We start from the raw sequence: 27,508 nt of genomic DNA, 5'->3' as shown, positions 1-27,508 counted from the left end.
ACCGGCACTTCCTTTATTAGAGCGGACGGAGAGCCAGGAGGGACACTGAAGAGGCGTGCGCTGTGCCCTCCGTGTCCCTCCAACACAAAGGAGGGGGGGGGGGGGGGGAGAGAGCAGGCACTGTGGGGGAATATCTGGCACTGGGGGCATATACCTGGCACTGTGGGGGAATATCTGGCACTGGGGGCATATACCTGGCACTGTGGGGGACTATCTGGCACTGGGGGCATATACCTGGCACTGTGGGGGACTATCTGGCACTGGGGGCATATACCTGGCACTGTGGGGGAATATCTGGCACTGGGGGCATATACCTGGCACTGGGGGGGACTATCTGGCACTGGGGGCATATACCTGGCACTGTGGGGGGAATATCTGGCACTGGGGGGAGCAGGCACTGTGGGGGAATATCTGGCACTGGGGGCATATGTGGCACTGTGGGGAAATATCTGGCACTGGGGGCACGGCCCTAGCAACAAGCACTACCCCCTAGCAACGAGCATGACACACAGTGCATGAAACCCCTGGCAACGAGCATGACACCCAGTGCATGAAACCCCTGGCAACGAGCATGACACCCTGAGCATGAAAACCCCTGGCACCGTGCATGGAACCAAGAGCATGAAACCCCTGGCAACGAGCAGGTAATTTAAAAGTAATTAGAAGCCTTACTGTAGAATTTAATGTGTAATGGGCATTACGGTGTGTGGCATAATGTATCACGGACATTGCGGTGTGTGTCATGTGTCAGGCATTACGGTGTGTTGTATACTATATCACGGGCATTGTGGAATGTGGTATAATGTCTCGGGGTCATTGCGGTGTGGCATAATGTATAACGGGCATTGCGGTATGTGTCATACTGTGTCACAGATACGGTGTGTAGCATAATGTATAACGGGCATTGCGATTCCTGTCATAATGTGTCACAGGCATTACGGTGTGTGGCATAATGTGTCGGGGGCATTACAGTGTGTGCATATTGTGTCATGTGCATTATTGTGTGTGGCATAATGGCTAAGGCCATTGCAGTATGTGGAATAATGTATACTGGGCATTACTATAAGGAGGAAAAATGACAAATAATGTAAGGGGCATGAATCAGGATTATTTTTCTTTCCTGTGGTGGCTAACGTCTGGGTCGTGCAGGTTGCAAAACTGGGGTATAAGGTAGTCTTTTCCTACAATACCACGCCCCTTTACGTGAAGCCACGCCCATTTCAATGAAGCCACACACCCTTTTTGGCGGCGCGCGCATATTTGTCCCTTTACTATTGCCAATTATGGGGGGTGCCGAAGAATTTTTTGGCTTGGGGGAGAAAAATTTCTAGTTACGCCACTGGAGTGCAGATCATATTGTCACGACCCTTGTGTAGATATGAAAATACACTGTGTAATTCTATACTGCCAATCAGGGCCGTAACTACGTGTGTGGCAAGTGGGCTTGGCACACAGCGCAGTTGACATGAGGGCGCACGGCCAGCGGCATGTAATGAGTCAAATTGACTCATTACATGCCGCCTCTGAAGTCTGCGCCGTGCACCGCAGCCGCGCTGGAGGAGAGAGAAGCGCCGGAGGCAGCTGAGGAGGAGGGAGGGGGACTGGAGCCGCAGCAGCGCTATTTCATTGGTAGTAAGTGCCGCTGCAGTATCCCCTCTCCTTCCATATTGGCTGCACGGCACTGCTGTGGATGCTGGGATGCGGTTCCTCCATCCCAGCATCCGCAGCGCCAGGCAGCCTATACGGAAGGAGAGGGGGATGCTGCAGCGGCGCTTACTACCAATGACATAGCGCTGCTGCGGCTCCAGTCCCCCTGCCTCCTCCTCCTTGTCCGATGCCTGCACAGAGGGAGATGCCAGCACGAGGAGCCTGTCAGCGGGGAGAAGGTAAGTATATCCCTCTCTCTCTCGCTCTCTCTGGGGGTCACCGTCTGCCGCAATGTGTAAAAAGGGGGCCTGGCTGCCGCAATGTGTAAAAAGGGGGCCTGGCTGCCGCAATGTGTAAAAAGGGGGACGCTGTCTGCTGTAATGTATAAAAGGGACATCTTTGAAAAAGTCACATGGTATGTGACGAAACACGTCAGACCCCACCCTCCACACACCTCGCTCAGGTAGCCACAGGTGTTGCTTGCACGGACTGGAACGATTCTTTATCTGGCTGCAAAAGTCTTTGAGAGCGACCGCTGGACGTCACGTCTCTACAGCCAGTTATTTCTTCCAGTGATCTCCATCCCTCCCCGCCGCCGTGTGGACGTGGGCATTGCAGGACGGTTAGTCGGGGACGCCCGACTCTCGCCCAGCCCACTGGAGAGGTAAATACCTTCTACGTATTACATCCAACTTCTGCAAGCACACAGACCATTTGGAACTTTCTGTGCTCATTTACTGGCAATCAATTTATGCTATGGCTATTTAGCCTATGGAAAACAGACACTTGCCAATATTGGGTCCTGAATCTGCATATAACGCCCTTACAGAGTTTATTTTATTCCTGAGTTTTTAAGGTGTGTTTTATTCCATGTGATCGGTTCTAACATGTTCATTTATTGGTTTTTTAATCATATTAAATATTGTTAATTTTTCACATGTTGGCTCTCTTTATATACATCATCTCCTGACACACAGCGCAGCCGTTTTTTCTTTGTTATAAAAGGGTCTCTACCTGGTGTAGTGGCGCTACTGTGCAGCATAATTTGAATAATGGAGACTACTGTGCACCGTAGTATGAATTGCTATTATTTTGTGGCCATGCCCCTTCCCCGTGAAGCCACGCCCCTATATATTTTTCGCGCGCACTGCCCCTATCTTGCATGGGGGGGCGCCAATGTCGTTTCTTGCACACAGCGCTAAAATGCCTAGTTACGGCACTGCTGCCAATATAGATAAGACATAATGCCTTGTGTACGGTGCATGATAATTCATCTTGTGTAAGGTTACAATATATTGCCATTGCTTTACTGATCAACTTTAACCAGGGATTTGTTAAGTATAAAACACCAATTGTCTTTTGTTTATTTCTGCATCACAAATACATCATTTTGCTTTTGACAATTGTCTTTCATTTATTTCTGCATCACAAATACATCATTTTTGCTTTTGGATTAATAATCGGGTTTTTAAAGGCGATTCTTCCCTACATAATCCACTTCAGGTCGTGACATGCTGAGAGTATTTCTGCCCTGGTCCTGTTCATAGCATTACTGCACTGAAAGAATTATCCACACAAACACTGCTCTATAATGTGTGACTATTCTGTAACTGGAAAGCTGTAAACCCGTCATGTGTAATTAGTACATGGACAGCATTAAAGCATGGCTGCATCCCATACTAATTATCCTGCAATTTTTGGAAAATATTGAGGGGAGATTTGTCACTTACATAAAATGGATGTAAACATTGATCCAGCCTCTTAATTCACTTGGAACTTGTGACATTACTGAGGCATGGGAACTTTGCACCTCATGCCTCATAGTTCCTAGTGAATTGATGGTTGGCTGCCTTTAGCTGCTGGGAGATTTCTCTACCCAAATTATTTGTCTATGGTTACATTGTGTCTGCAAAAGGAAATGTGACCTTGTATCAATATAAACTTTTTTCAGGTTAGTGTTTTTTCTCAGACTTTTCTTTTTTCTCTTTCTTTTCCTTCTTCTCTTTCTTGTCTTTGGGTTTTTTCTCCTTGTTCAGTTTCTTTTCCTTCTTTTTGTGCTCATGGCCTTCCCCGTGTGTCTGCAGAAAAGGAACATTATGCTGGATTAGTTCTATAACGGGAAACTAGCTCTGGAGAGATGGGAAGAAGAGGCCCTGCTCCTTATATTACATCACATTTAAAGTGCTAGGGTTTCAGCACAATACCTGTAGCAGCCAGTAGGTGTCGCCACGTCCTTAAGGACTGTTTTTGTCTTGCAAAAATCCTCTTCAGAAGTTTGCTTTGTAATAGCAATTGTAATGCTGAATGCGATATTTCTACTCCGAATGTCTATTTATTTAATCAGTACATCTCATTACATTTGTGTCACAGCCATAACCGTGGACTGAAGTACAGATTGACTTGGTAGGAATTTTGCAAAGTAGCTCCCTGGTCTCCGGCCAGCACCTTTATCTGTAAGCTAGACCTTACCTAAGCATTAATTTACCTACAGTATGTCTCTTACAGCCAAGTCTACTGTACGGTTTTCATGTCTCTTATGTAATAATACATGGAAATCTGGAAAACTCTGACTTCCCATAATACTCTACTTTCTACAGTCCATAAGGTGTAACAAATGTAATATATTGTTGTGGTATAGTTTTTGGGTAAGAAATTGCATCTAAAAGCACAGAAATCCTTAGAGTTGTTTTATATGAGGGAAAGGAAGATGATAGAGAATGTGAAAGTCTCCATGTGTCTTATTGCTTCTAGTTTGCAATAATGTAGGTACTTTAGCCTCTCCACATAGACTCAGGGTCATTGGGCCACATGTTTGAGTTACCCGTTAGCTGCAGGGCAAAGTCGCTTCTCGGCCTTTTGGCTAAGATCAAGTGAAGTACCTGCTCGCGGGAAACACTTGGTGGAGTACCTGTTCTTACACTAGGAGCGCGAGAGTTTCCTAGATGTGGAATGGAGAAACACCTTGTGGAGTACCATGCCAGGGTGTGGCAAGGCCTCTGGTCGAGAGTGAAGAAAAACCGAGCTTAGTATCCGCTACCTTTTTAGGGGTTGAAATAGGACCCCTTACGTAGAGCGGGAAAGGCCTGGTCTAGTATCTACTCTCGTACAGGGGATTGACCCTGGCACAGAGTGGGTATGAAGCTTGGTCTGGCTGAGAGGTCGGGAGCAGCTAGAAGCTCGAGGTGATATGTGCCCCTAGTGTTGGAAGAGCCAGGGATGCCTGAACCTGCGCTGGTGTTGGATGTTCACCTTTGCACAAGTACGGCACTTTGCACTTTCACTTCCCCAACTTCTGTTGTACCTTTTTCCTTTGCCCTGGCCTTTTGGCTAGGGCAGGGATCATTTTTTATACTCCCCCAGCCTTCTGGCTGGGGCTTATTTATTTATTTATGCACTTTTGCAGTTTGTAGTGTGTCACGTCACGGTTTTTTGTTTGGGGTTTAGGTGAGACCCTTATGGGCCACCCTCTCCTTTAGTTGCCGAGGCCCTCTCCTTTTGGAGAGGACCAAAGGCTGTTTTCGATCCCCAGGTGGAAGCTTCGGCCAACCTTGGGGATACACGAGGGTCCCTCTGCGCCTCGGCAAGGTGGGACCCACAGTCCCTTTTTTCCCTCAGTAGGCCTTTTGGCACTGAGGGTTAGGGGAGTAATGGGGCCCTTCTCCTTTCGGAGAGGGTCCAAGAACCTACAGACACTGGGTGAAGAAGCCACGCACCTCGGGCTTCAAAAAAAAAAAGTTAGCTGCAGGGCAGAGTACCTCTCCTTGCCCTGAGGACCTCTCACCTGCTCCTGATGTCCCCAATACATTGTTTTAAAGCGGTCTACTATGCTATACCGGGCACCGGGTTCCCGACCGCCGGCAGCGAGGTGAGCGCAAAATAGCCCTTTGTGAACTCGCTTCGCTCACCATGCTGCGGGCATGGTCACGCTATTTATTCTCCCTCCAGGGGTGTCATGGACCCCCCAAGAGGGAGAATAGTTGTCGGTATGCTGGCTGTCGGGATCCCGGTGCCCGTATGCTGGGCGCTGGGATCTCGACAGCCTGCATATCAAATGCCTCCCGTTTTAAGAACTTCCATAGTCCTACATAAATTAATTCCTCTTATTAAGACAGAGGTTCTCAAACCACAAGCAGTCCAGGTTTTAAGTTTATCCAGGCTTTTGCCACAGTTGACTTAATTGGCACCTCTGTCAATTTTTTTTGTGTATAATCTGTTTTTATTGAAAAGAATACAGACTTGTACCAAAATATAAACACGTATGAACATGTCAACAGTAAATGGCAAAATAGAGTGTCGTACAGAAACATAAACAAAATTGTAGCCGCGTGTTCAGTATATCCAAAGTCTGCACTAACATTTGAGATAGGGAACATTAGAAGAAAACAGACACAGAACGAGAAAAAGAAGATAACAGAGAAAAAGGTGATCGAGCCGAGAATGCAAAGAAGAGGAGGGAAGAATATGTGAAATGAACAGATATATTCAGACATGTTAGCCCGGGACAGATGACAAATAGGCTCCCACCACCCATCTCATTTCGTAGAAGAAATATAGGTCTTGTACGACTCAGAGGACTTATATTCTATCCAAGGCAACCACGTACCTCTGTCAATTTGATTGGGGTGCCTTGAGGACCGCTTTTGAGAATCTCTGGACTGAGACAATCTGCATTTCCCCACACACAGCTAAAATCTCAAGGCATAACGTGTTGGTCTTAGCCTACTTAAGAAATTATGCTCCACAAAGAACGCAAATGCTTTCTCGTATTGATGTCTTTCTAGTGATGGCCATCAATTGCTCTACCGCATGCATTACCAACCTTTGTCCTCAAGACACACTTATAGGCCCTACACACTGGCCGACAAACTCCAAAGATATGAACGATCTCGTTCATTATTGAACGAGATACCGTTCATATCTATGAGTGTGGAGGCACCAGCGATGAATGATGCGCGGCCCCGCACTCGTTCATCACTGGTGCCCCGTCGGCTGTGCATGCAGGCCAATATGGATGATCTCGTCCATATTTGCCTGCACTTCTATGGAGCCGTGTGACAGGGGGAGTGAAGAAACTTCACTGCCCCCCGCCGCCGAGTCGCCCGTATACGCGTCGGGCAGCTCGGCGGCGGATCTATTAATGTGTAGGGCCCTTAAGGCTGGCCATACACCTAAAGATTTATTGTCCAATTTGGCTGGTTGGAAGGAAATTACAATTGACCATTTGCTCCCAAACACTGAAAAACAGACAAATATGGACAATCAAATTGTCTAACTTAATTTGATTTAACCAATTTGTCTGAACGACCGTTTGTCAGTTTTCCAACATTTTGGAGCAAATGGTCAATTGTCATTTGCTCCCATATATTACCAAATTTTCCTTTCAACCAGCCAGATTGGATAAGAAATCTTTAGATGTATGGCCAGCTTAACAGTGCAGGTTTTAGGGATATCCAGGCATTAGCACAGTCGGTTAAATCAAAATAACGGAGGTTGTAATCAAGTCACCTGTGCTCAAGCAAGGGTATCACTAATACCTGGACTGTTAGTGTGCCTTGAGGACAGAGGTTGGGAATACCTGCTCTGTCGTCATTGGTTGATAGATTTAGACCAGTGGTTCCCAACCTCGATCCTCAAGTACTCCCAACAGTTCATGTTTTCCAGGCCACCTAGCAGTTGAACAGGTGTATTCATTACTCACTGACACATTTTAAAAGACCCACAGGTGGAGCAAATTATTTCACTTGCAATCCTGTGAGGAGACCTGGAAAACATGAACTGTTGGGGGTACTTGAGGACCACGGTTGGGAACCACGGTTTTAGACCATTGTCGGAAAACCACTGATGAATGGGTGCTGCGCATGTGTAGACCTACATCAGCCTGGTAATGTTTTGTCATTAATGGTGAAAACAAAAAATGTGATGGTCATCCTTACAGCTATCCTTTTTCTTACAGAGACTTCATGTGAGGGCACTGTACCGCCTCATTCACCTATAGCAGTGATTCCCAAAAGTGGTTCAAGGCACCCCAACAGTCCTGGTTTTAAGGATATCCATGCTTAAGCACAGTTGACGTAATTAGTACTTCAGTCAGTTTGAATATACCATCTGTGCACAAGCAGGGATATCCCTAAAACATGGACTGTTGGGGTGCCTAGAGGACTGCATTTGGGAACCACTAACCATTGGCGTTTCTATAATGGGTGCAGTGTGTGCGGTGCACACAGGCCCCTGGGTCCAGGGGGGCCCCCCACCGCAAACACTGCACCCATTTAATATACTTACCATTCCGGAGTCCCGCGGCGACTGCCCTCTAGTGCAGGCAAAAATCACTTGGAAAATGGCCACCGAGGCCATTTCCGAGTGATTTGTGCATGCGCACTGGAGATGTCCCCGGGAACAAGGCACGGGCGCCATGTTCCAGGAGACCTGCGCATGTGTAGTAGACTCTGGCAGCATGCCAGAGTCTACTAGCTGCTGGAGAGGAGGGGGCCCGTGACGGAGGCTGCACGCGGGTCCCCTCCTCTCTTAAAATGCCCCTGCCACTAACCTACAGTATATCTTCTCAGGTGCCTTCAGCTGACAGCGGTAGATCTTATACAGCAATAAAGACATACAGTATGATTTTCTCCCTGCCATTCAGCAGGGAACCCTATCTTCTGCAGATGGTGCCATATACCATGCTGGCAACATCTTACCCCCATTATAGATATACCAGTGATAAGCAACATAGTGGCAAATCTCAAGGTACATCAGCGATGGTAATTTCTGGACCTGAAGTCCAGTATCCCTACAAATAAAGCCGTGACTGCGATGTGTGAGAGTGAATTTCTTCTAGTAAAGCCAGGATTCTGGGTGTGATGTATCTATGGTACAGGTGAAATACTGAATCTGATTGCAAAATAGCGCAGCTGCTGGGCACTTATTTACCTTTCCTTCACAGTCACTTCCACTTGAGCTGCTGGAATCACTTGAACTTTTGGAATGTCCGTGCTCTCCCTATGATGACACAAAGAACTGAAATGTAACATTGTATATCGTGGTTTCTTAACATTGACTTAGTGTAAAGGTAAATATTTACCAAGACCTTATTTTTAAAATGTGTATAATTATACAGTGTACCTTCTACTGTGCAAATTAGCAACCACTGATATCAATAAATATGTACAGTAATACACTCTACCTACTATGGTGTGCAATGTAGTAACCACCAATAAGAATAAATGTGTCCCAAGCCACATCTTGTAAAATTAAACATAATAAAAAATGCCAAACTTTTTTCTTTCTATAGTTCTGGGGGGTTTTCTAGTCATACACACCAGATAATGTAACATGGGCAAATATTACAACATAAAGTTTCCATATGTTTTTATGATACCATGGAATCTTTTATTTATACATAATACCTATTAGGGGTGGCACTCCAGCTGCTGTGGAACTACATATACCAGCCAGGGCCGGCAACAGAAATTTTGGGGCCCGGTACAGTGATCTCTGGGGTCCCCTCAGATTATGAGATATATATATATATATACATATATACATATACACATATACACATATACACACACACACACATACACATACACACACACACACAAAGGTAGTCCCACACAACCTGTACAACTGCTGGGGTGCCAATTCAAAATCTGACCCACTGCGGGGCCGGACCCATAGTACAGTGCAGTGTTCTCCACCCAGGTGGAAAGGATAGCACTCTCCAGACTTAATCGAACAGTTCAAAAACACGTGATTTTATTTGAGATAAGTGGTTCCAATAACACAAGAATTTTCGTGAGGTCTCTCACTGAAAAAAATGCTCAGAGCATTTTTTTCAGTGAGACCTCACGAAAATTTGTGTGTGTGTATATATATATATATATATATATATATATATATATATATATATATATATATATATATATATATATATATATATCTCTATCTCTATCTAGAGAGAGCGAGAGCGAAAATTGTCCAGGGTCTGGCACTCCAAACTTAGAAGTGTGGCTTTTCTGGTGTATTCACAAGGTTAATTGATAAGGTGTGCAGTGGTGCGGCATTCTAGCTGTTCAGAAATCAAATGAAGCAAAGAATTTGTAGCTCAACGTTTCATATTGTCATAAGGACACCGCTGCTCCTTCCTCCCATACACCCCACACTCTGTCTCTCCCCAATGACTCCATGCTGCATTCCCAGCTCCCTCACCCTATCCCATAGCCCTGTAATCCCTCACCAGGCCACTCTTACCCCAGGGAGTGACTCACCTGAACTGCACTCCCCAGTACCCAGATCTGAACACCGCACAGCAGGTACCATGCGGTCCTCACACCCTGCCAGAAAAGGCCAGCGCATGGCATGGGAATCCTGGGCAGCAGAGCTGCTGCCATGTTCTGTAACTGCCTGCAACAGAGCTGGACCCAGAAGAGCAAGTGCACACTCACACCACAGAGTCACTGTGTATGAAAGGCTCCTGTCACTCTGAGGCTTCGCCCTCACCACCTACAGCTCGCTGACCTATTTGGACAAGACTGCTCACATCCCTGCCGTGCACTAAGCTGCGTATCCTTGGGGCCCCTCTGATCATTGGGGCCCGGTACATTTGTCCCCGTTTACCCCCCCTGTCGCCAGCCCTGATTCAGCATGGCCTGCCACAAGTTTGCTGTTAGGGCATATTAAAACTGTGGCAAGTCATGGTAGGATGTGTAGTTCCACATGTTGCCTACCCATAATATTGATCAGTCTCCCAAGATAAGTGAGGTCTCCCAAGATAAGTGACGTGGACCTGCCCCCAGAGCACACTCACTGTCCCGATTCCCAGACTTTACTTTTTTTTGGGGGGTGTGAGATTTAATTTTGTTTAAATCCATGATATAAACCTTTTAATACATTTAACGTTTCATTGAGTTATATTTGATAGATTTAAGAACATCTTTACTATCTGAGAAACTCCTTGAGGTACATGTGCTAAAGGTTAAGAATATGGTCTGGACTTTCCAATATTCAATGTAGGCACCTACACAGAAGCTGAGTCACTGAAGGTAAAGCCACATACAGTACATTTCACAAGTTCTGTGATCAAAACTCCACTAAATGAAACTAGGTTGGTAAATCTGGTTTCTTTATCAGAGGTTTCCATTGTGAGGTCACAGATTATATTTAAGTTTTGTCATCTCTGTGGTAAGAATGGTAACAGACAATACCTTGTGACCTTTGCTGTGTCCTCCTCCGTGTCCATGTCCGTGCTCACCATGTTTATGGTCGAGCTTCCCACCACTATGTCCATCTTTTTTTGCCCCATCACATTTCTTTGGGTCAACAGCTGGGGAGAGATTAAGGAAAGATTTAGTGCCTCAAAATTCTATGTGGCCCCTTTAAATATAATGAGTGATTCCTGCCTTTGAGGGACAAATGGCTATGTGCTGCAGTTACTACATCCCTGCATGCAATACAGGAAAGTGATCAAAATGACAGGGGAGCTATAGGCTCCTATCATCAGCGCCACTCTACCTGGATAGGAAGCCAAAGTGGAATGGCAAGTTATGAATGGCCAGCAGCTACCGAAAACAACAACTGCAGCCCATAGGCAAACGCAGGGGGGGTTTCTGGTTGCACGGAGACCCCTCTCCTCTTGGCAAGTGGCTCAAATTATGACTATAGCAGCAATGGTACAGTATATAATACGATTACTAGAGCTGCCGCCACATCATGCAGTTTAAAGGAGCAGAGCTGCTGCACATGCCCAGTTTCCTGTGTGTGTGGATCTGAGTTCTCAATCAGTGTTCTGGACCAGAGAGTAACTACCAGAAAGAAGAGACAGGAGCCTTGCCATGAGGTGGGAGAATGTGTGCTTAGAAAATACAGTTCTGTCTCCTACTGTTTCTATTATGTTTGTATATTTATTTATTATAGTATGTTTAACCTTTTCTCACCATTTATTTATATTATTTAAATATGTTTGATACAGCCTATACTATTGACCATCTATAGTGTTATATTAATATTGTATGCTATACAGTATCCAGTGTATAAATAGACCAGTGTTTACATTAATGTCCAGAGTTATTACTATGTTCTTCTGCCGCTCCCCCAGACTCCCGCACTTGATCCAATGTGCCGCAGAGTGGCAGATTGTGGACTGTATTTGGAAACCCCCCTCTAGAAATCCTGCGTTTGCCACTGCAGCCATACCACACAGCACTGTCCCTGGCTGTTTCGACAGCCAGGGAATGTGCATACAAAAATGAATAATGGTTTTTGTCTTTTTTTTTCCCCCCAATAAAACTGTGGGTGCTGCTGGGAGAAAATGTATGCAAGCACCAGTTACTGACAGCCAAAAGATGGAGAACATAGTTTGCCAAACAGATACATTAACACTCTCCCTCTTCTGCAAAATCAAGTAATAATACGTCTGGACCTGCTTCACCACTATAATGGGTGAAGCAGGTCCAGATAATTATGGATCATTAACTACATGATAATACATCTGCACCAAAATAATTTAAAAGGACCAGATGAAGGGCCACATATGTGCGGGGCTGAAAATGACCAAAGAACTATTGTGAAAGGTGGGGGAGGTGAGACTAATGCATTGTGGGTGTGACCAGAGCTGTGTGGGTGTGGCCAGTGCAGTGTGGGCGTGTATATCGCTTACAGCCCCAATGTCTCTCTAACTATGTAAGAATAGAAAAACAGCATAATTCAGTGAGGAAAATAGAACTTTAATACTTACACTTTATGGCCGACAGCGTGGGCAGCTAGTAATCTGCACACTTGCAGTGATGGGCCTATTTTTATGCATGTGCCTGGGGCTGTAGTGCTATCCACCCAATTGTTAATCTAGCCCTGAATTTTAAGGCTATTCCCTTGTGGAATATAACATGTGATGCAGACCAGCAATTACCATATTCAACATTCAGCAATCACTATAAAGCAGTTATACTATTCAAAGCCAACACAGTATTACAGTATGTAATATGGTATTTATTGCACAGTGTTCTGCCAAATGCAGTTTGCTCCAGCCTCCCTGACCCATGATTCACAGATGCTTTATAATTATTACATGAACTCTGTTCCCCCCCCCCCCCCCCCAATCTTTGTGGAGGATCTTTATATAAAATGGATCATGTTATTTCATCACGTAAAGGGATGCATAATTCAGTGTCTGAATAGCTTTGACCAATAGGGGGGGGGGGGGGGGGGGGTCTAAAATAATGCTAGGAGGGGTACTTTATGGCTGTGGGTCCTTCAATATGTGCATAATTCAATTCTTTTTAAGGTTTAATTTGCTTTTTCTCCTGTTTAATTCACTTATTCCATACAGATCATAAGCATAATGAAAAACAAAACTGAGACTGGAGGCATGGCAGAGAGTACACACAAACCATTGGCGTATCTATAATGGGTGCAGTGTGTGCGAGGCACACGGGCCCCCAGGGTCCATGGGGGCCCACCCCGCACGCACTGCACCCATTTGTTTAATACATCTCTGGAGTCCCCCGTCGGAGCCATCCCTTCTCGGCAGCGTAATAGAGTTTGAACACTAGGGGGAACAAACTCTATTGCGCCTGCTGAAAACTCCAGAAAGATGGCACGGTGGCCATCTTTCCAGAGTTTCACGCATGCGCATTAGCAAAATCTTCAGGAAAATGGCAGCCGCGCCGTGTTCCCGGAGTTTTGCGCATGCGCAATAGTCTGTTCTCAGACTCTATTGCTGCTGCGGAGAAGGATGGCACCGCCGGGGGAAACCGGAGAGGTAAGCATTAAAACACCTGTGCATCAGTCAGAGTGGAGGGGGCCCCTGAAGCAGAAGGCTGCACACGGGCCTCCTCCTCTCTTAAAACGCCCCTGACACAAACCCAAGTCTAACTATATGGAGCAGACGATTCTAAATGCCGTGTGCTGTAGACCAGTGATGTGTGGTCATGGTAGGCAGCGGAGGCAGAACCTCACCCGCCATACTCCCGTACACTCCAGAATTTTCACAATAAAACATTAGAATAATGCAAAATCATATTTATAACTATCAACTTTGTATTATTCTAATTGTTTTTATAGTCACTACTCACCACCAAATCATATGTGTGTGGAAATCTGCCTCTGATACTAGCCAGTGCCTCCCCAGCCATTGACCCCACCGCATGTCACTACTGCAGACCATAATAGCGGTCAGGTGAATGTTACAGCTTTGCCTAAAGGGGGGTACACACAGAGGGATGTATGCTTACTTTCTAAACAATCTGACTAGATTACTTAGAAATTAAGCACAGATCTCTCCGTGTGTATGCCCCATAGTGATAGCGATACGCGTCCCTGCGCTGTGTGCTGAGCGGGGGTGAGATGTGTGCTGAGTGTTCTGTGATAGATCACTCAGCACACATCTCCCCGTATGTACCCCCTTAAGAATTGTTCAACAAGAATCATTTTATAAAGCAGAAACTGCTTGGGTTCATGAAGCAGAATTCAAGTTTTTAAAGATATCAATATTTGGGACAACACAGTTGGTGTTGTGGCTAGCATTACTGCCTCACAGCACTGAAGTCTTGGGTTTGATTCCCATCATGGCCTTAACCATGTAGCGTTTTTATATTCTCCTTGTGCCTGCGTGGGCTTCCTCCAGGTACCCTGATTTCCTCCCACAACCCAATAATATACTGGTAGAGTAGGCTAAATGGCTCCCAACAAAAATTAACCTTAGTGTGTACATGTAATAGGGAATCTACAGTATTTCCATAAGGACTCCATTGGTGGTGTATTTATTGTGTGTAAACTATATATCTGACCTTTCTATCTATATTGTACACACCCAGTATTTGACAACCCAACCCAAAATGTATTAATGTATTGATTTCTGAAATAGTTAACTAAGGAGTGTTTTATAGTCAAGTCATTAATCACAGCATTCTTATCAGGACCGATGTTAATGACATTAGTACACTGAAATCCTGAGAAGGACTGACCTAGTAATCGTGTCACTGCCATTAGTACGCTGGTGCTGGGAAGCGCTGACCTAGTAATCATGTCACTGCCATTAGTACGCTGGTGCTGGGAAGCGCTGACCTAGTAATCGTGACACTGCCATTAGTACGCTGGTGCTGGGAAGCGCTGACCTAGTAATCGTGTCACTGCCATTAATACGCTGGTGCTGGGAAGCGCTGACCTAGTAATCGTGTCACTGCCATTAGTACGCTGGTGCTGGGAAGCGCTGACCTAGTAATCGTGTCACTGCCATTAGTACGCTGGTGCTGGGAAGCGCTGACCTAGTAATCGTGTCACTGCCATTAGTACGCTGGTGCTGGGAAGCGCTGACCTAGTAATCGTGTCACTGCAGTTAGTACACTGGTGCTGGGAAGTGCTGACCTAGTAATCGTGTCACTACTATTAGTACACTGGTCCTAGGAAGCGCTGACCTAGTAATCCTATCACTGCCATTAGTACACTGGTGCTGGGAAGCGCTGACCTAGTAATCGTGTCACTGCCATTAGTACACTGGTGCTGGGAAGCGCTGACCTAGTAATCATGTCACTGCCATTAGTACACTGGTGCTGGGAAGCGCTGACCTAGTAATCGTGTCACTGCCATTAGTACACTGGTGCTGGGAAGCGCTGACCTAGTAATCATGTCACTGCCATTAGTACGCTGGTGCTGGGAAGCGCTGACCTAGTAATCATGTCACTGCCATTAGTACACTGGTGCTGGGAAGCGCTGACCTAGTAATCGTGTCACTGCCGTTAGTACACTGGTGCTGGGAAGTGCTGACCTAGTAATCGTGTCACTGCCATTAGTACGCTGGTGCTGGGAAGCGCTGACCTAGTAATCGTGTCACTACTATTAGTACACTGGTCCTAGGAAGCGCTGACCTAGTAATCCTATCACTGCCATTAGTACACTGGTGCTGGGAAGCGCTGACCTAGTAATCGTGTCACTGCCATTAGTACGCTGGTGCTGGGAAGCGCTGACCTAGTAATCGTGTCACTACTATTAGTACACTGGTCCTAGGAAGCGCTGACCTAGTAATCCTATCACTGCCATTAGTACACTGGTGCTGGGAAGCGCTGACCTAGTAATCGTGTCACTGCCATTAGTACGCTGGTGCTGGGAAGCGCTGACCTAGTAATCATGTCACTGCCATTAGTACACTGGTGCTGGGAAGTGCTGACCTAGTAATCAGGTCACTGCCATTAGTACACTGGTGCTGGGAAGCGCTGACCTAGTAATCATGTCACTGCCATTAGTACACTGGTGCTGGGAAGCGCTGACCTAGTAATCGTGTCACTGCCGTTAGTACACTGGTGCCGGGAAGTGCTGACCTAGTAATCGTGTCACTACTATTAGTACACTGGTCCTAGGAAGCGCTGACCTAGTAATCCTATCACTGCCATTAGTACACTGGTGCTGGGAAGCGCTGACCTAGTAATCGTGTCACTGCCATTAGTACACTGGTGCTGGGAAGCGCTGACCTAGTAATCATGTCACTGCCATTAGTACGCTGGTGCTGGGAAGCGCTGACCTAGTAATCGTGTCACTGCCATTAGTACACTGGTGCTGGGAAGCGCTGACCTAGTAATCATGTCACTGCCATTAGTACACTGGTGCTGGGAAGCGCTGACCTAGTAATCGTGTCACTGCCGTTAGTACACTGGTGCTGGGAAGTGCTGACCTAGTAATCGTGTCACTGCCGTTAGTACACTGGTGCTGGGAAGTGCTGACCTAGTAATCGTGTCACTACTATTAGTACACTGGTCCTAGGAAGCGCTGACCTAGTAATCCTATCACTGCCATTAGTACACTGGTGCTGGGAAGCGCTGACCTAGTAATCGTGTCACTGCCATTAGTACACTGGTGCGGGGAAGCGCTGACCTAGTAATCATGTCACTGCCATTAGTACGCTGGTGCTGGGAAGCGCTGACCTAGTAATCGTGTCACTGCCATTAGTACTCTGGTGCTGGGAAGTGCTGACCTAGTAATCATGTCACTGCCATTAGTACGCTGGTGCTGGGAAGCGCTGACCTAGTAATCGTGTCACTGCCGTTAGTACACTGGTGCTGGGAAGCGCTGACCTAGTAATCGTGTCACTACTATTAGTACACTGGTCCTAGGAAACGCTGACCTAGTAATCCTATCACTGCCATTAGTACACTGGTGCTGGGAAGTGCTGACCTAGTAATCATGTCACTGCCATTAGTACGCTGGTGCTGGGAAGCGCGGACCTAGTAATCGGGTCACTGCCATTAGTACTCTGGTGCTGGGAAGTGCTGACCTAGTAATCATGTCACTGCCATTAGTACGCTGGTGCTGGGAAGCGCTGACCTAGTAATCGTGTCACTGCCGTTAGTACACTGGTGCTGGGAAGCGCTGACCTAGTAATCGTGTCACTGCCATTAGTACACTGGTCCTTGGAAGCGCTGACCTAGTAATCATGTCACTGCCATTAGTACGCTGGTGCTGGGAAGCGCTGACCTAGTAATCGTGTCACTGCCATTAGTACACTGGTCCTTGGAAGCGCTGACCTAGTAATCATGTCACTGCCGTTAGTACACTGGTGCTGGGAAGTGCTGACCTAGTAATCGTGTCACTGCCGTTAGTACACTGGTGCTGGGAAGTGCTGACCTAGTAATCGTGTCACTACTATTAGTACACTGGTCCTAGGAAGCGCTGACCTAGTAATCCTATCACTGCCATTAGTACACTGGTGCTGGGAAGCGCTGACCTAGTAATCGTGTCACTGCCATTAGTACACTGGTGCGGGGAAGCGCTGACCTAGTAATCATGTCACTGCCATTAGTACGCTGGTGCTGGGAAGCGCTGACCTAGTAATCGTGTCACTGCCATTAGTACTCTGGTGCTGGGAAGTGCTGACCTAGTAATCATGTCACTGCCATTAGTACGCTGGTGCTGGGAAGCGCTGACCTAGTAATCGTGTCACTGCCGTTAGTACACTGGTGCTGGGAAGCGCTGACCTAGTAATCGTGTCACTACTATTAGTACACTGGTCCTAGGAAACGCTGACCTAGTAATCCTATCACTGCCATTAGTACACTGGTGCTGGGAAGTGCTGACCTAGTAATCATGTCACTGCCATTAGTACGCTGGTGCTGGGAAGCGCGGACCTAGTAATCGGGTCACTGCCATTAGTACTCTGGTGCTGGGAAGTGCTGACCTAGTAATCATGTCACTGCCATTAGTACGCTGGTGCTGGGAAGCGCTGACCTAGTAATCGTGTCACTGCCGTTAGTACACTGGTGCTGGGAAGCGCTGACCTAGTAATCGTGTCACTGCCATTAGTACACTGGTCCTTGGAAGCGCTGACCTAGTAATCATGTCACTGCCATTAGTACGCTGGTGCTGGGAAGCGCTGACCTAGTAATCGTGTCACTGCCATTAGTACACTGGTCCTAGGAAGCGCTGACCTAGTAATCATGTCACTGCCATTAGTACGCTGGTGCTGGGAAGCGCTGACCTAGTAATCGTGTCACTGCCATTAGTACACTGGTGCTGGGAAGAGCTGACCTAGTAATCGTGTCACTGCCATCAGAGCCGGCCCTAACCAATATGATGCCCTAGGCAAGATTTTGCCTGGTGCCCCCTAGCACCACTGCTAGTTCCGAATATGACCCTGCACCCCTTTCCCAGCACCATCACCCCTCACCCATAGCAGTCTTTATGTTGTTGTTCCTACCCCTATATTTTAAATAGGAACAGTGCGCACATTCGGCACACAGCTCAAAAAAGGTGCGTTTTTGCTGGCAAGAGGCATGGCCACACAATAGTACCCCCAATTCAAATTACGCCACACAATACTGCAACTTTATTCACATTTTATCATGTGATGGTGTCCCTAATTCACGTTATATCACACAGTAGTACCACTTTCCCTTATTAACGTTACTCCTCACAGTAGTGCCCCTTATTCACATTACATCACACTGAATTGCTTCTTATTCACATTACACCACACCATATTGCTCTTTATTCACATTAGACCACACAGTGCCCTCTCTATAAGTAACTACACACAGTAGAGCACCTTATACACATAATGCCACACATTAGTAATGCCTTTCTACACATACCACACAGTAATGCCCCTTACACATATGACACACATTATTAATGCCCTTATACACATAATGGGGGTAATTCTGAGTTGATCGCAGCAGCAAGTTTGTTAGCAATTGGGCAAAACCATGTGCACTGCAGGGGGGGGGCAGATATAACATTTGCAGAGAGAGTTAGATTTGGGTGAATTATTTTGTTTCTGTGCAGGGTATACTGGCTGCTTTATTTTTACACTGCAATTTAGATTTCAGTTTGAACACACCCCGCCCACATCTAACTCTCTCTGCACATGTTATATTTGACCCCCCTGCAGTGCACATGGTTTTGCCCAACTGCTAACAAAATTGCTGCTGCGATCAACTCAGAATTACCCCCAATGTCCATTACACATATGCCGCACATTATTAATGCCCTTATACACATGACATGCATAATGCCCCTTATGCTGAACACTATTGCACAACCGGCTCTGCTTGGATACAGATGTGTCCTCATTAATCTTGCCTCAATGCGCCATGCAGCAGGAGATGCCTGCGTGAGTCACATGGAAGCACTACTAAAGTCGGGAGCCTTTTTATGATGAAAATACATCTTATTTGGATTGCTATGTGGCTAGGATGCACAAGCAGATTCTGCTGATCAAAATGATATGCAGCATGTCTATATACTGTGTGTGACTGTGGCTGTATCTGCATATGAAATGCTACACACAGAATATAGGCATGCCACATATCATTTTAATCAGCAGAAGCTGCTGGTGCCCCTAGGCAGTAGGCACACCAAATGCCCTAGGCAATTGCCTAGTTTGCCTATGCCTAGGGCCGACTCTGACTGCCATTAGTACACTGGTGCTGGGAAGCGCTGACCTAGTAATCGTGTCACTGCCATTAGTACGCTGGTGCTGGGAAGCGCTGACCTAGTAATCGTGTCACTGCCATTAGTACACTGGTGCTGGGAAGCGCTGACCTAGTAATCATGTCACTGCCATTAGTACACTGGTGCTGGGAAGCGCTGACCTAGTAATCGTGTCACTGCCATTAGTACACTGGTGCTGGGAAGCGCTGACCTAGTAATCGTGTCACTGCCATTAGTACACTGGTGCTGGGAAGCGCTGACCTAGTAATCGTGTCACTGCCATAGTACACTGGTGCTGGGAAGCGCTGACCTAGTAATCGTGTCACTGCCATAGTACACTGGTGCTGGGAAGCACTGACCTAGTAATTGTGTTACTGCTTTTATCAGTACCTTGAGTTATTGTAATTATTACACTGTAGTCCTAATAATGTTATTTATATACCCATATTCTCCCTATAGGACTCAAAGTGCTGTACATAATCCAGGGAGGGACTGACCCATTAAACATGTAACTTTTATTAGTGGACTGTTCTTTGTAGAGACATTATTACCCTCTGGTACTTGGAGGGACTGACCCATTACACTTCATTGGGCCTAATTCAGACCTGATCGCAACAGCAATCTTTTTCTCTAAAGGGCAAAACCATGGGCCTAATTCAGACCTGATAGCTAGGGTGTGCTTTTTACATCCCTGCGATCAGGTAGTCACTGCCTACAGGGGGAGGGGGAAATTGTTGTGCAGGGGTGCGATCGCAGGTGCAGGAGAGCTGCACAAACAGAAGTTTGTGCAGTCTCTGTCCAGCCCAGGACTTACTCTTCCAGTGCGATGATCGGAGCCGGAGCGGACGTCAGAAACACTCCCTCCAAACGCCTGGTCCCTCCTGCTTTTTTCCGGACACTCCTCTAAAACGGTCAGTTGCCACCCATAAACGGCCTCTTCCTGTCAATCATCTTCGATCGCTTTTCTCGCACCTGCCCAGTGCTCTCCGTTGCGCCTGCGCAATGCGGTGCATGCGCAGTTCAGACCTGATCGCCCGCTGTGCGAAAACGCACAGCAGCGATCAGGTATGAATCGGCCCCCATATGCACTGCAGGTGGGGCAGATATAATATGTGCAGAGAGAATTAGATTTGGGTGGGGTGTGTTCAAACTGAAATCTAAATGCAGTGTAAAAATAAAGCAGCCAGTATTTACGCTGCACAGAAACAAAATAACCCACCCAAATCTGACTCTCTCTGCACATGTTATATCTGTCTCCCCTGCAGTGCACATGGTTTTGCCCATTAGAGAAAGATTTTGCTTTTGCGATCAGGTCTGAATTAGGTCCTACCACAAGTGACTGACCCAGTAAAGATGTCTCTGTGGATAGCACTCTGGTCATGAAAGGACTGGCTAATGAGTAGCACACAGAGGTATGAGCAGTGGACATAGAAAAAGAAATATTTAGATGCATATGTGATTTATACGTACACATCAATCCTGCCTGTTACCTCATATTATAAAGGATTAAAATAAAATTATATTGATAAATATGAAAAGAGTTCTACGGTACCAGGGATTGTCACTAGGAAGCAGAGACAGTTGCACATATGTACAGTAGCTGCAAGATATAGCCCCTGGGCATACAAGTTACTTCATGTCCTGAGGAGAAGTATATAGATCCGTAGATCATGCATACCTCCCAACGTGACCCTCTCCAGGAGGGACACAATGCTCTGCTTCTGGACTTTTCTCTTAATGTATGATTGCCAACACCTGTGTTGAACAGGTTAATGGATGAGAAAGGTGTTTCAGCACAGGTGATAGCAATCATACATTAAGAGGGAAGCCCAGGAGCAGAGCATTCTGTCCCTCCTGGAGAGGGTCATGTCGGGAGGTATGGATCATGTAAGATGTGACCAGTTGGGTCACGCCTCCTACCTGCATGCAAGTCCATGTTGTGTGATGAGAAGTGTCAGCCTGGCTCTGGTCTTGTGAGGAGAAGTGATGGCTGTTGAGAGATGTACCTGTATTTATACCCTGTAATAAGGTGTGGCAGATGTCGTCAGGCAGGCTACTCACACCAAGGTGTGTCCTGCACTCTGATCCTTCATCACCAGCAGATGGAGGAGGCGACATGCAGATACTCCCCTGTGTGTGCAAGCAGCATTCAGTCTGGTTATAACTATCCACTTACAGAACACGTATTGTGTGTTTATCCAGTTCTAGCCAGGTAAAATATTTTTGCTGCAGGGGGTCTGGGACTATGTGGTATTGTTAATGGATCACAAGACTCTGTGCCCTGTGAACAGACTCATAATGCAGATTTTCACATACGTAGCCTGGCCACACTTCAATTTGATATTTTTTGTTGCTTCTGGATGAACTACTGAATGTCTGTACAGTGGCATCAATATACAACTGAGCCACACACACTACAATCTTTTCTTTATCAAAATCTTTATATCACATTTGGTCACAGTGTGTGTAATGTGCACAGTAGGAGCATAGTCAGACTATAATCACACTGGGACTCAGAAGTGGACGCAATGCAGATGTTCAGCGATTCTTTTTGTACTGATCATGCATCAGAGTCGCGCTGTGCATGCGGAAGGTTTGATTACCGATGGTGGTCGCAGTGAGAATTTGGACGCAGAATGGGCCTCATTCAGGTGTGGTTGTGCCTGCACTCATCGTTGCAAAAAACCAATTATCAGTACTTTGCACATACACGAGTGGGTCCTGCGATATACTAAGCAGTGCGGCAGCATACCGTCAATGATTAATGGTCTGCTGCACTTCGGGGGAAGGGGGGGCGGTGAGGGGATGGCCTCTGTCGGTGAAAATTAAGCTGTGTCACCATTGTTTAAGGCGTGGGGCGGATTGCACAACACAATGGGTGCCATAAGCCGCCTGGTGGTGGGAGAGAGATCCAATGCTACGTCATAGGGTGCAGGTCGGATTACTACTGCAGCAGGAGTCAGCAGCAGGCTGGTGCAAAAATTCTAATCGCACAGCCATTTGCATGCTGATTGACAGGAAGAGGCCGTTTGTGGGTGGACACTGACCGTTTTCTGGGAGTGTCATGAAAAACACAGACGTCCCCAAGCGTTTTCAGGGAGGGTGTGTGACGTCAGCTCCGGCCCCGATCAGCCTGTTCTGATCGCACTGTAGGAGTAAGCCCTGGGCTGCGCACAGACTGCACACAGTGGAAAAAACATTCACTGGTGAGTGAGGTGCAAACGGATTTGCAGCTGTCCGCTGACTGAAGGATTTTTTGGCTGGTCGGCGTACACATTATGCGATCGCACACTTGCACTGCGAATATGCACTCCCACTTGGGCGGCGACTATCTGATCGCAGGACAACAATTTTAGCAGCCCAGCGATCAGATCTGACTCACCCCCTATAGCAGTGGTTTCCAAACTTTTTTGAATCACGGCGCTCTAGAATATCAGAATTTTTTTCACGGCACCCCTAGGCCAAAAATGTCTTATTGAGAAATTTAGAAAGAAATATTACATTAAGTAGATCGCGTTTATAGGTCATCCTTAGGGTCAGTTATGTGGTGAGGGACAAGATTTGCTTCTGTTTGTCCACATTTTATGACTGGCAGCCACCAGCTCTGGTTTTGCCTATTATATTGACCATGAATGATTTGAATTGTTCCTGGACCTCCAACCCAGGGCACCCCTGCAAGTGTCCCGAGGCACCCCAGGGAGCCACGGCACACAGTTTGGGAACCTCTGCCCTATAGTGTGTCCTTGGTTTCTGTACGATTCTTACCCTGCCAGCCTCACTAGGAGCTGCCTGCTTGTTCTCTTGGAGAGTTGTAGCTGTGAATCATAGGAGCTGGCACTCTGTAAGTTAGTAACTCTGAGCCACTGTGTGAGGTGTCATCCATTGTAGAGAGAAGGCATAGCTCCCAACATGACCCTCTCCAGGAGGGACACAATGCTCTGCTCCTGGACTTTTCTCTTAATTTAAGACAGCTGGCACCTGCTTTGAACAGGTTAATGGAAAGGTGTTTCAGCACAGGTGATGGCAATCATAAATTATGAGGGAAGTCCAGGAGCAGAGCATTCTGTCCCTCCTGGAGAGGGTCATGTTGGGAGGTATGGAGAAGGTGAGGATAAAAAGCTTCATAAGAGGTTGCAGCATCTCACTTCTAGTTGGGGGAAATTCCCAAACTAATCTGGCAGTGGTCCAAGGTTACCTAATAACAATGAGCTGGACGTTCCAGGTGCTGCAGGGATGTGATATCAGGCTCTGGTTCCCCTGGACATTGTCACACAGGTGGTCCTGCACCAGGACTGGATGTAGGATTGAGATAAATATATCCTCATGTAGATACAGATGCAGGAGCAGCTCATTTCCCCACCATTAGACCCTAGTCTGGAATATAGTGTAAGCGTCCATGTGTTTCCCATGTTACCCTCTACCCCCATGCAGTTCCATTACTGTGCGTGAGAGCCAGATGTACAACTGTGCTATCCCTGTTACTGGTGGTCAGACTGTTACCACCGGCCCATCCATCTGCCGGAGCTTAGGTATGTAGCGATGTCTTCTCCTGGATGGGGCATAATTGCCACAACGCTGTGGGGAAAGTGTATGGCTAACACCCAATGCAGTCAGGTCATACTCTGGGGTTGGGGCTGAAATGACGGCAGTCAGAATACTGTCTGGGGCATCCTGATGGTTAGAATCCCAACAGGGATTGGGTAAGTATACTAATCCTCCCTCCCTAACCCCCTATCCCTCCCTTACTGCAGCCTAAACCGATACCCGCAGCGGTGTCGGGATTCCAGCGTTGGTATTTTAAATGCCGGATCCCATAGAAACACATAAGGGAATAATGCCTTACGGTGCTGAGACTGGGTGTAGCTCTGATCAGATCTAAGCTGCTGTGTATGTAGCCAACCTCACAGAAAAAGGTCATAGTGGATCACTGCAATCACCCTCTCCATGTGTGTGCAGATTGCTAGCAGATGCACTTATATTGGGCAGCACAGACGATGTAATGGTTTGCATTACTGCCTCACAACACTGAGGTCATGGGTTTGATTCCCACCATAGCCTTGTGTGGAGTTTGTATATTCTCCTCGTACTTGCGTGGGTTTCCTCCGGGTACTCCGGTTTCCTCCCACAATCCAAACATACTGGTCGGTTAATTGGCTGAAAATGTGTGTGTGTGTGTGTGTGCGTTTGTACATGTTGTCAGGAAAATTAGATTGTAAGCTCCACTGGGGCAGGGACTCGTGTGAATGGTCAAAATATTCTCTGTAAAGTGCTGCGGAATATATGTGTGCTATATAAATAACTGTTAATAAATAAATAATAATACACATTGCAATGGCCCATTCAGATAAGTGTGTAATAGGCCTAATTCAACCAATAGGGCAGGCATGTCCAAACTGCGGCCCTCCAGCTGTTGTGAAACTACACATCCCAGCATGCCCTGACACAGTGTTGCTGTCAGAAAATGCTAAAGCTGTGTCAGGGCATGCTGGGATGTGTAGTTTCACAACAGCTGGAGGGCCGCAGTTTGGACATGCCTGCAATAGGGCATTGGTTGCTATTGATCAATGTTTAGTTTACTGCGCCAGAGCCGCAGTGCACATGTGTCAGCTTTGGTCGCAATGTGGGAGAAGCAGGCTGCGGCCATTTTAGGTGGGAGACGGGGACCATTCACAAAATGGAGGCACATTGTCTCCGTTTTGTGGGAGTGCCAGTATCTTCTGATGCAGATTTATCGGCCTTGGCAGGAGAGATGAGGAAGCCATTCTAAGCAAAACCTACAATGCAATTTTTTTTAAAGTTTCCAATTTTCTGCCATACCACACTGAATTTGCATATGCCCGCCCACAAGGAGGATGAGGTAATTAGGATAATCCATAGTGAATACAGGCTGATTATTGAGAATGCTCACACACTGCACGATATAGGGCGCTTTTGACCATATCTTTTGTGAAGAATGACCAATTGAATAATCAAAGCAGAGCGTTTCTGGACTTTTTTTTTACCTTTTTATTGGCATTTGTCCAAAACGCTCATGACTACACACTATATAATAAAGCAGACTGATCACCCGATTATTGGCAAAGCGGACCAATAATTGTATAGTGTGTAGCTAGTTTAAGGGTTACTCAGATTGCAGACAGTCGCAACGGTGTTCTGATGTTGCGTGTTTGGATGTAGGCATCGGAAAGGAGATGCTGGCAGTAGGCGTCTTTTTAAACAAGATGCCTCCTGCACAGGGGCGTATTAACACAGGATGGGGCCCATGTGCAAGCCTCCTGCGTTCGCTCCCCCTCCTCTCTAGCCAGCAGCGCAGTAACGTCTGAGCACTAGGGGCACAGACTCTATTGCGCATGTGAGAACTCCAGGGAAATGATGTGGCAGCCTTTTTCCTAAAGATTTCCTTCATGCACATGCGCAAGATGCTGGGAAAATGGCTACCATACCATTTACCCGGTGATTTGTGAAGAAGTTCTACGGACGACAGGTGGCTCCGGAGTATTGAAAAAAATGGGTGCTGGGTGTGCGGTGTGACTCAGGGGCCATGTGCACCGCACACAATGCACCCATTATAGATATACCACTACTCCTGTGGTATTAGCTTATTTTTACCATACCTCCCAACATGACCCTCTCCAGGAGGGACAGAATGCTCTACTCCTGGACTTCCCTCATAATTTATGATTGCCATCACCTGTGCTGAAACACCTTTCTTATCCATTAACCTGTTCAAAACAGGTGCCAGCAATCTTTAAATTAAGAGAAAAGTCCAGAAGCAGAGCATTGTGTCCCTCCTGGAGAAGGTCATGTTGGGAGCTATGTTTTTACAGAGAGCAGCGGCTGTTCCATTTGTGTCCAGCTCTAAATCAGGCCCAAGGTGTGGTGAGGAGAAGCAGGAAGATATGTGTAATCCTGCAGCAAGAGAAGTGGCTTTTGGTCACTGCGTTTGGGAATGATTGATGTCAGACTGTGGAGCATACTTGCCTACCTGACCCTCTCCATGAGGGAGAACATGCTCTGTTCCTGGACTTTCCTGGTAATGTATGATTGCCATCACCTGTGGTGAGCTAGTTAATTGATAAGAAAGGTGATTCACCACAGGTGATGGCAATCATACATTACCAGGAAAGTCCAGGAACAGAGCATTTTCTCCCTCATGGAGAGGGTCAGGTAGGCAAGTATGCTGTGGAGAGGTGTCTCTTCAGTAGCATATGTGAGCAGAATACATCAATAGCCCTATCATGGTCTCTGTTCACCCCCCTTTACTTTTCAAGTTCTACCCTTTTAGTAAAAAAAAAAAAAAATGTATTCCTTTTGAATTGCTGAAGCTTTAAGTGACTTTCATATCTTATACATTAATTAATGAATTAATAGAATGTAATAACATCACAATTTGGTGTCTCTTCTATATCATACTTGCCTACCTGACCCTCTCCATGAGGGAGAAAATGCTCTGTTCCTGGACTTTCCTGGTAATGTATGATTGCCATCACCTGTGGTGAAACACCTTACTTATCAATTAACTAGCTCACCACAGGTGATGGCAATCATACATTACCAGGAAAGTCCAGGAACAGAGCATTTTCTCCCTCATGGAGAGGTTCAGGTAGGCAAGTATGGTTTATGGCAGAGGTTCTCAAACTCGGTCCTCGGGGGCACACACAGTGCATGTTTTGCAGGTCTCCTCACAGAATTGCAAGTGAAATAATTAGCTCCACCTGTGGACCTTTTAAAATGTGTCAGTGAGTAATTAATACACCTGTGCACCTGCTGGGTTACCTGCAAAACATGCACTGTGTGTGCCCCCGAGGACCGAGTTTGAGAACCTCTGGTTTATGGCTTCCCTACAACTATTACCAATGACCTCCAGTCATGCCTGTTACCCACTGTTCCACTATTAGAGACACGCTGATCCCATTCCCCCTGGCCAGAGACACTTGCCTGCAGCTGAACA

The 27,508-nt window shown here is 46.6% G+C and overlaps 1 protein-coding gene across 1 annotated transcript; it reads right to left on the bottom strand.

The window, feature by feature from the left end:
- Nucleotides 1–2,977: 2,977 nt before the first annotated feature.
- LOC134949200 (uncharacterized) lies at nucleotides 2,978–21,587 on the bottom strand. Its single transcript, XM_063937648.1, has 4 exons — nucleotides 21,478–21,587; nucleotides 10,848–10,966; nucleotides 8,575–8,643; nucleotides 2,978–3,725 (listed from the first exon to the last, which is right to left on the bottom strand). Exons 1-4 carry the CDS (start codon nucleotides 21,491–21,493, stop codon nucleotides 3,600–3,602), a joined length of 330 nt encoding a protein of 109 aa, XP_063793718.1. The 5' UTR covers nucleotides 21,494–21,587; the 3' UTR covers nucleotides 2,978–3,599.
- Between the last annotated feature and the right edge of the window lie 5,921 nt (nucleotides 21,588–27,508).

The sequence above is a fragment of the Pseudophryne corroboree genome, chromosome 8 (assembly GCF_028390025.1).
Source record: "Pseudophryne corroboree isolate aPseCor3 chromosome 8, aPseCor3.hap2, whole genome shotgun sequence".
Taxonomy (NCBI): domain Eukaryota; kingdom Metazoa; phylum Chordata; class Amphibia; order Anura; family Myobatrachidae; genus Pseudophryne; species Pseudophryne corroboree.
The sequence above is the reverse complement of the archived record's forward strand: the minus strand, read 5'-3'. Positions and strand labels throughout refer to the sequence as shown.

Excerpts from the sequence above, each read along its gene's own strand:
- LOC134949200 (XM_063937648.1), bottom strand. Across the intron at positions 8,644-10,847 it reads GACACAGCAAAGGTCACAAG|GGAGAGCACGGACATTCCAA; the intron begins GTATTGTCTGTT and ends GTGTCATCATAG. Across the intron at positions 3,726-8,574 it reads GAAGTGACTGTGAAGGAAAG|ACACACGGGGAAGGCCATGA; the intron begins GTAAATAAGTGC and ends CCTTTTCTGCAG.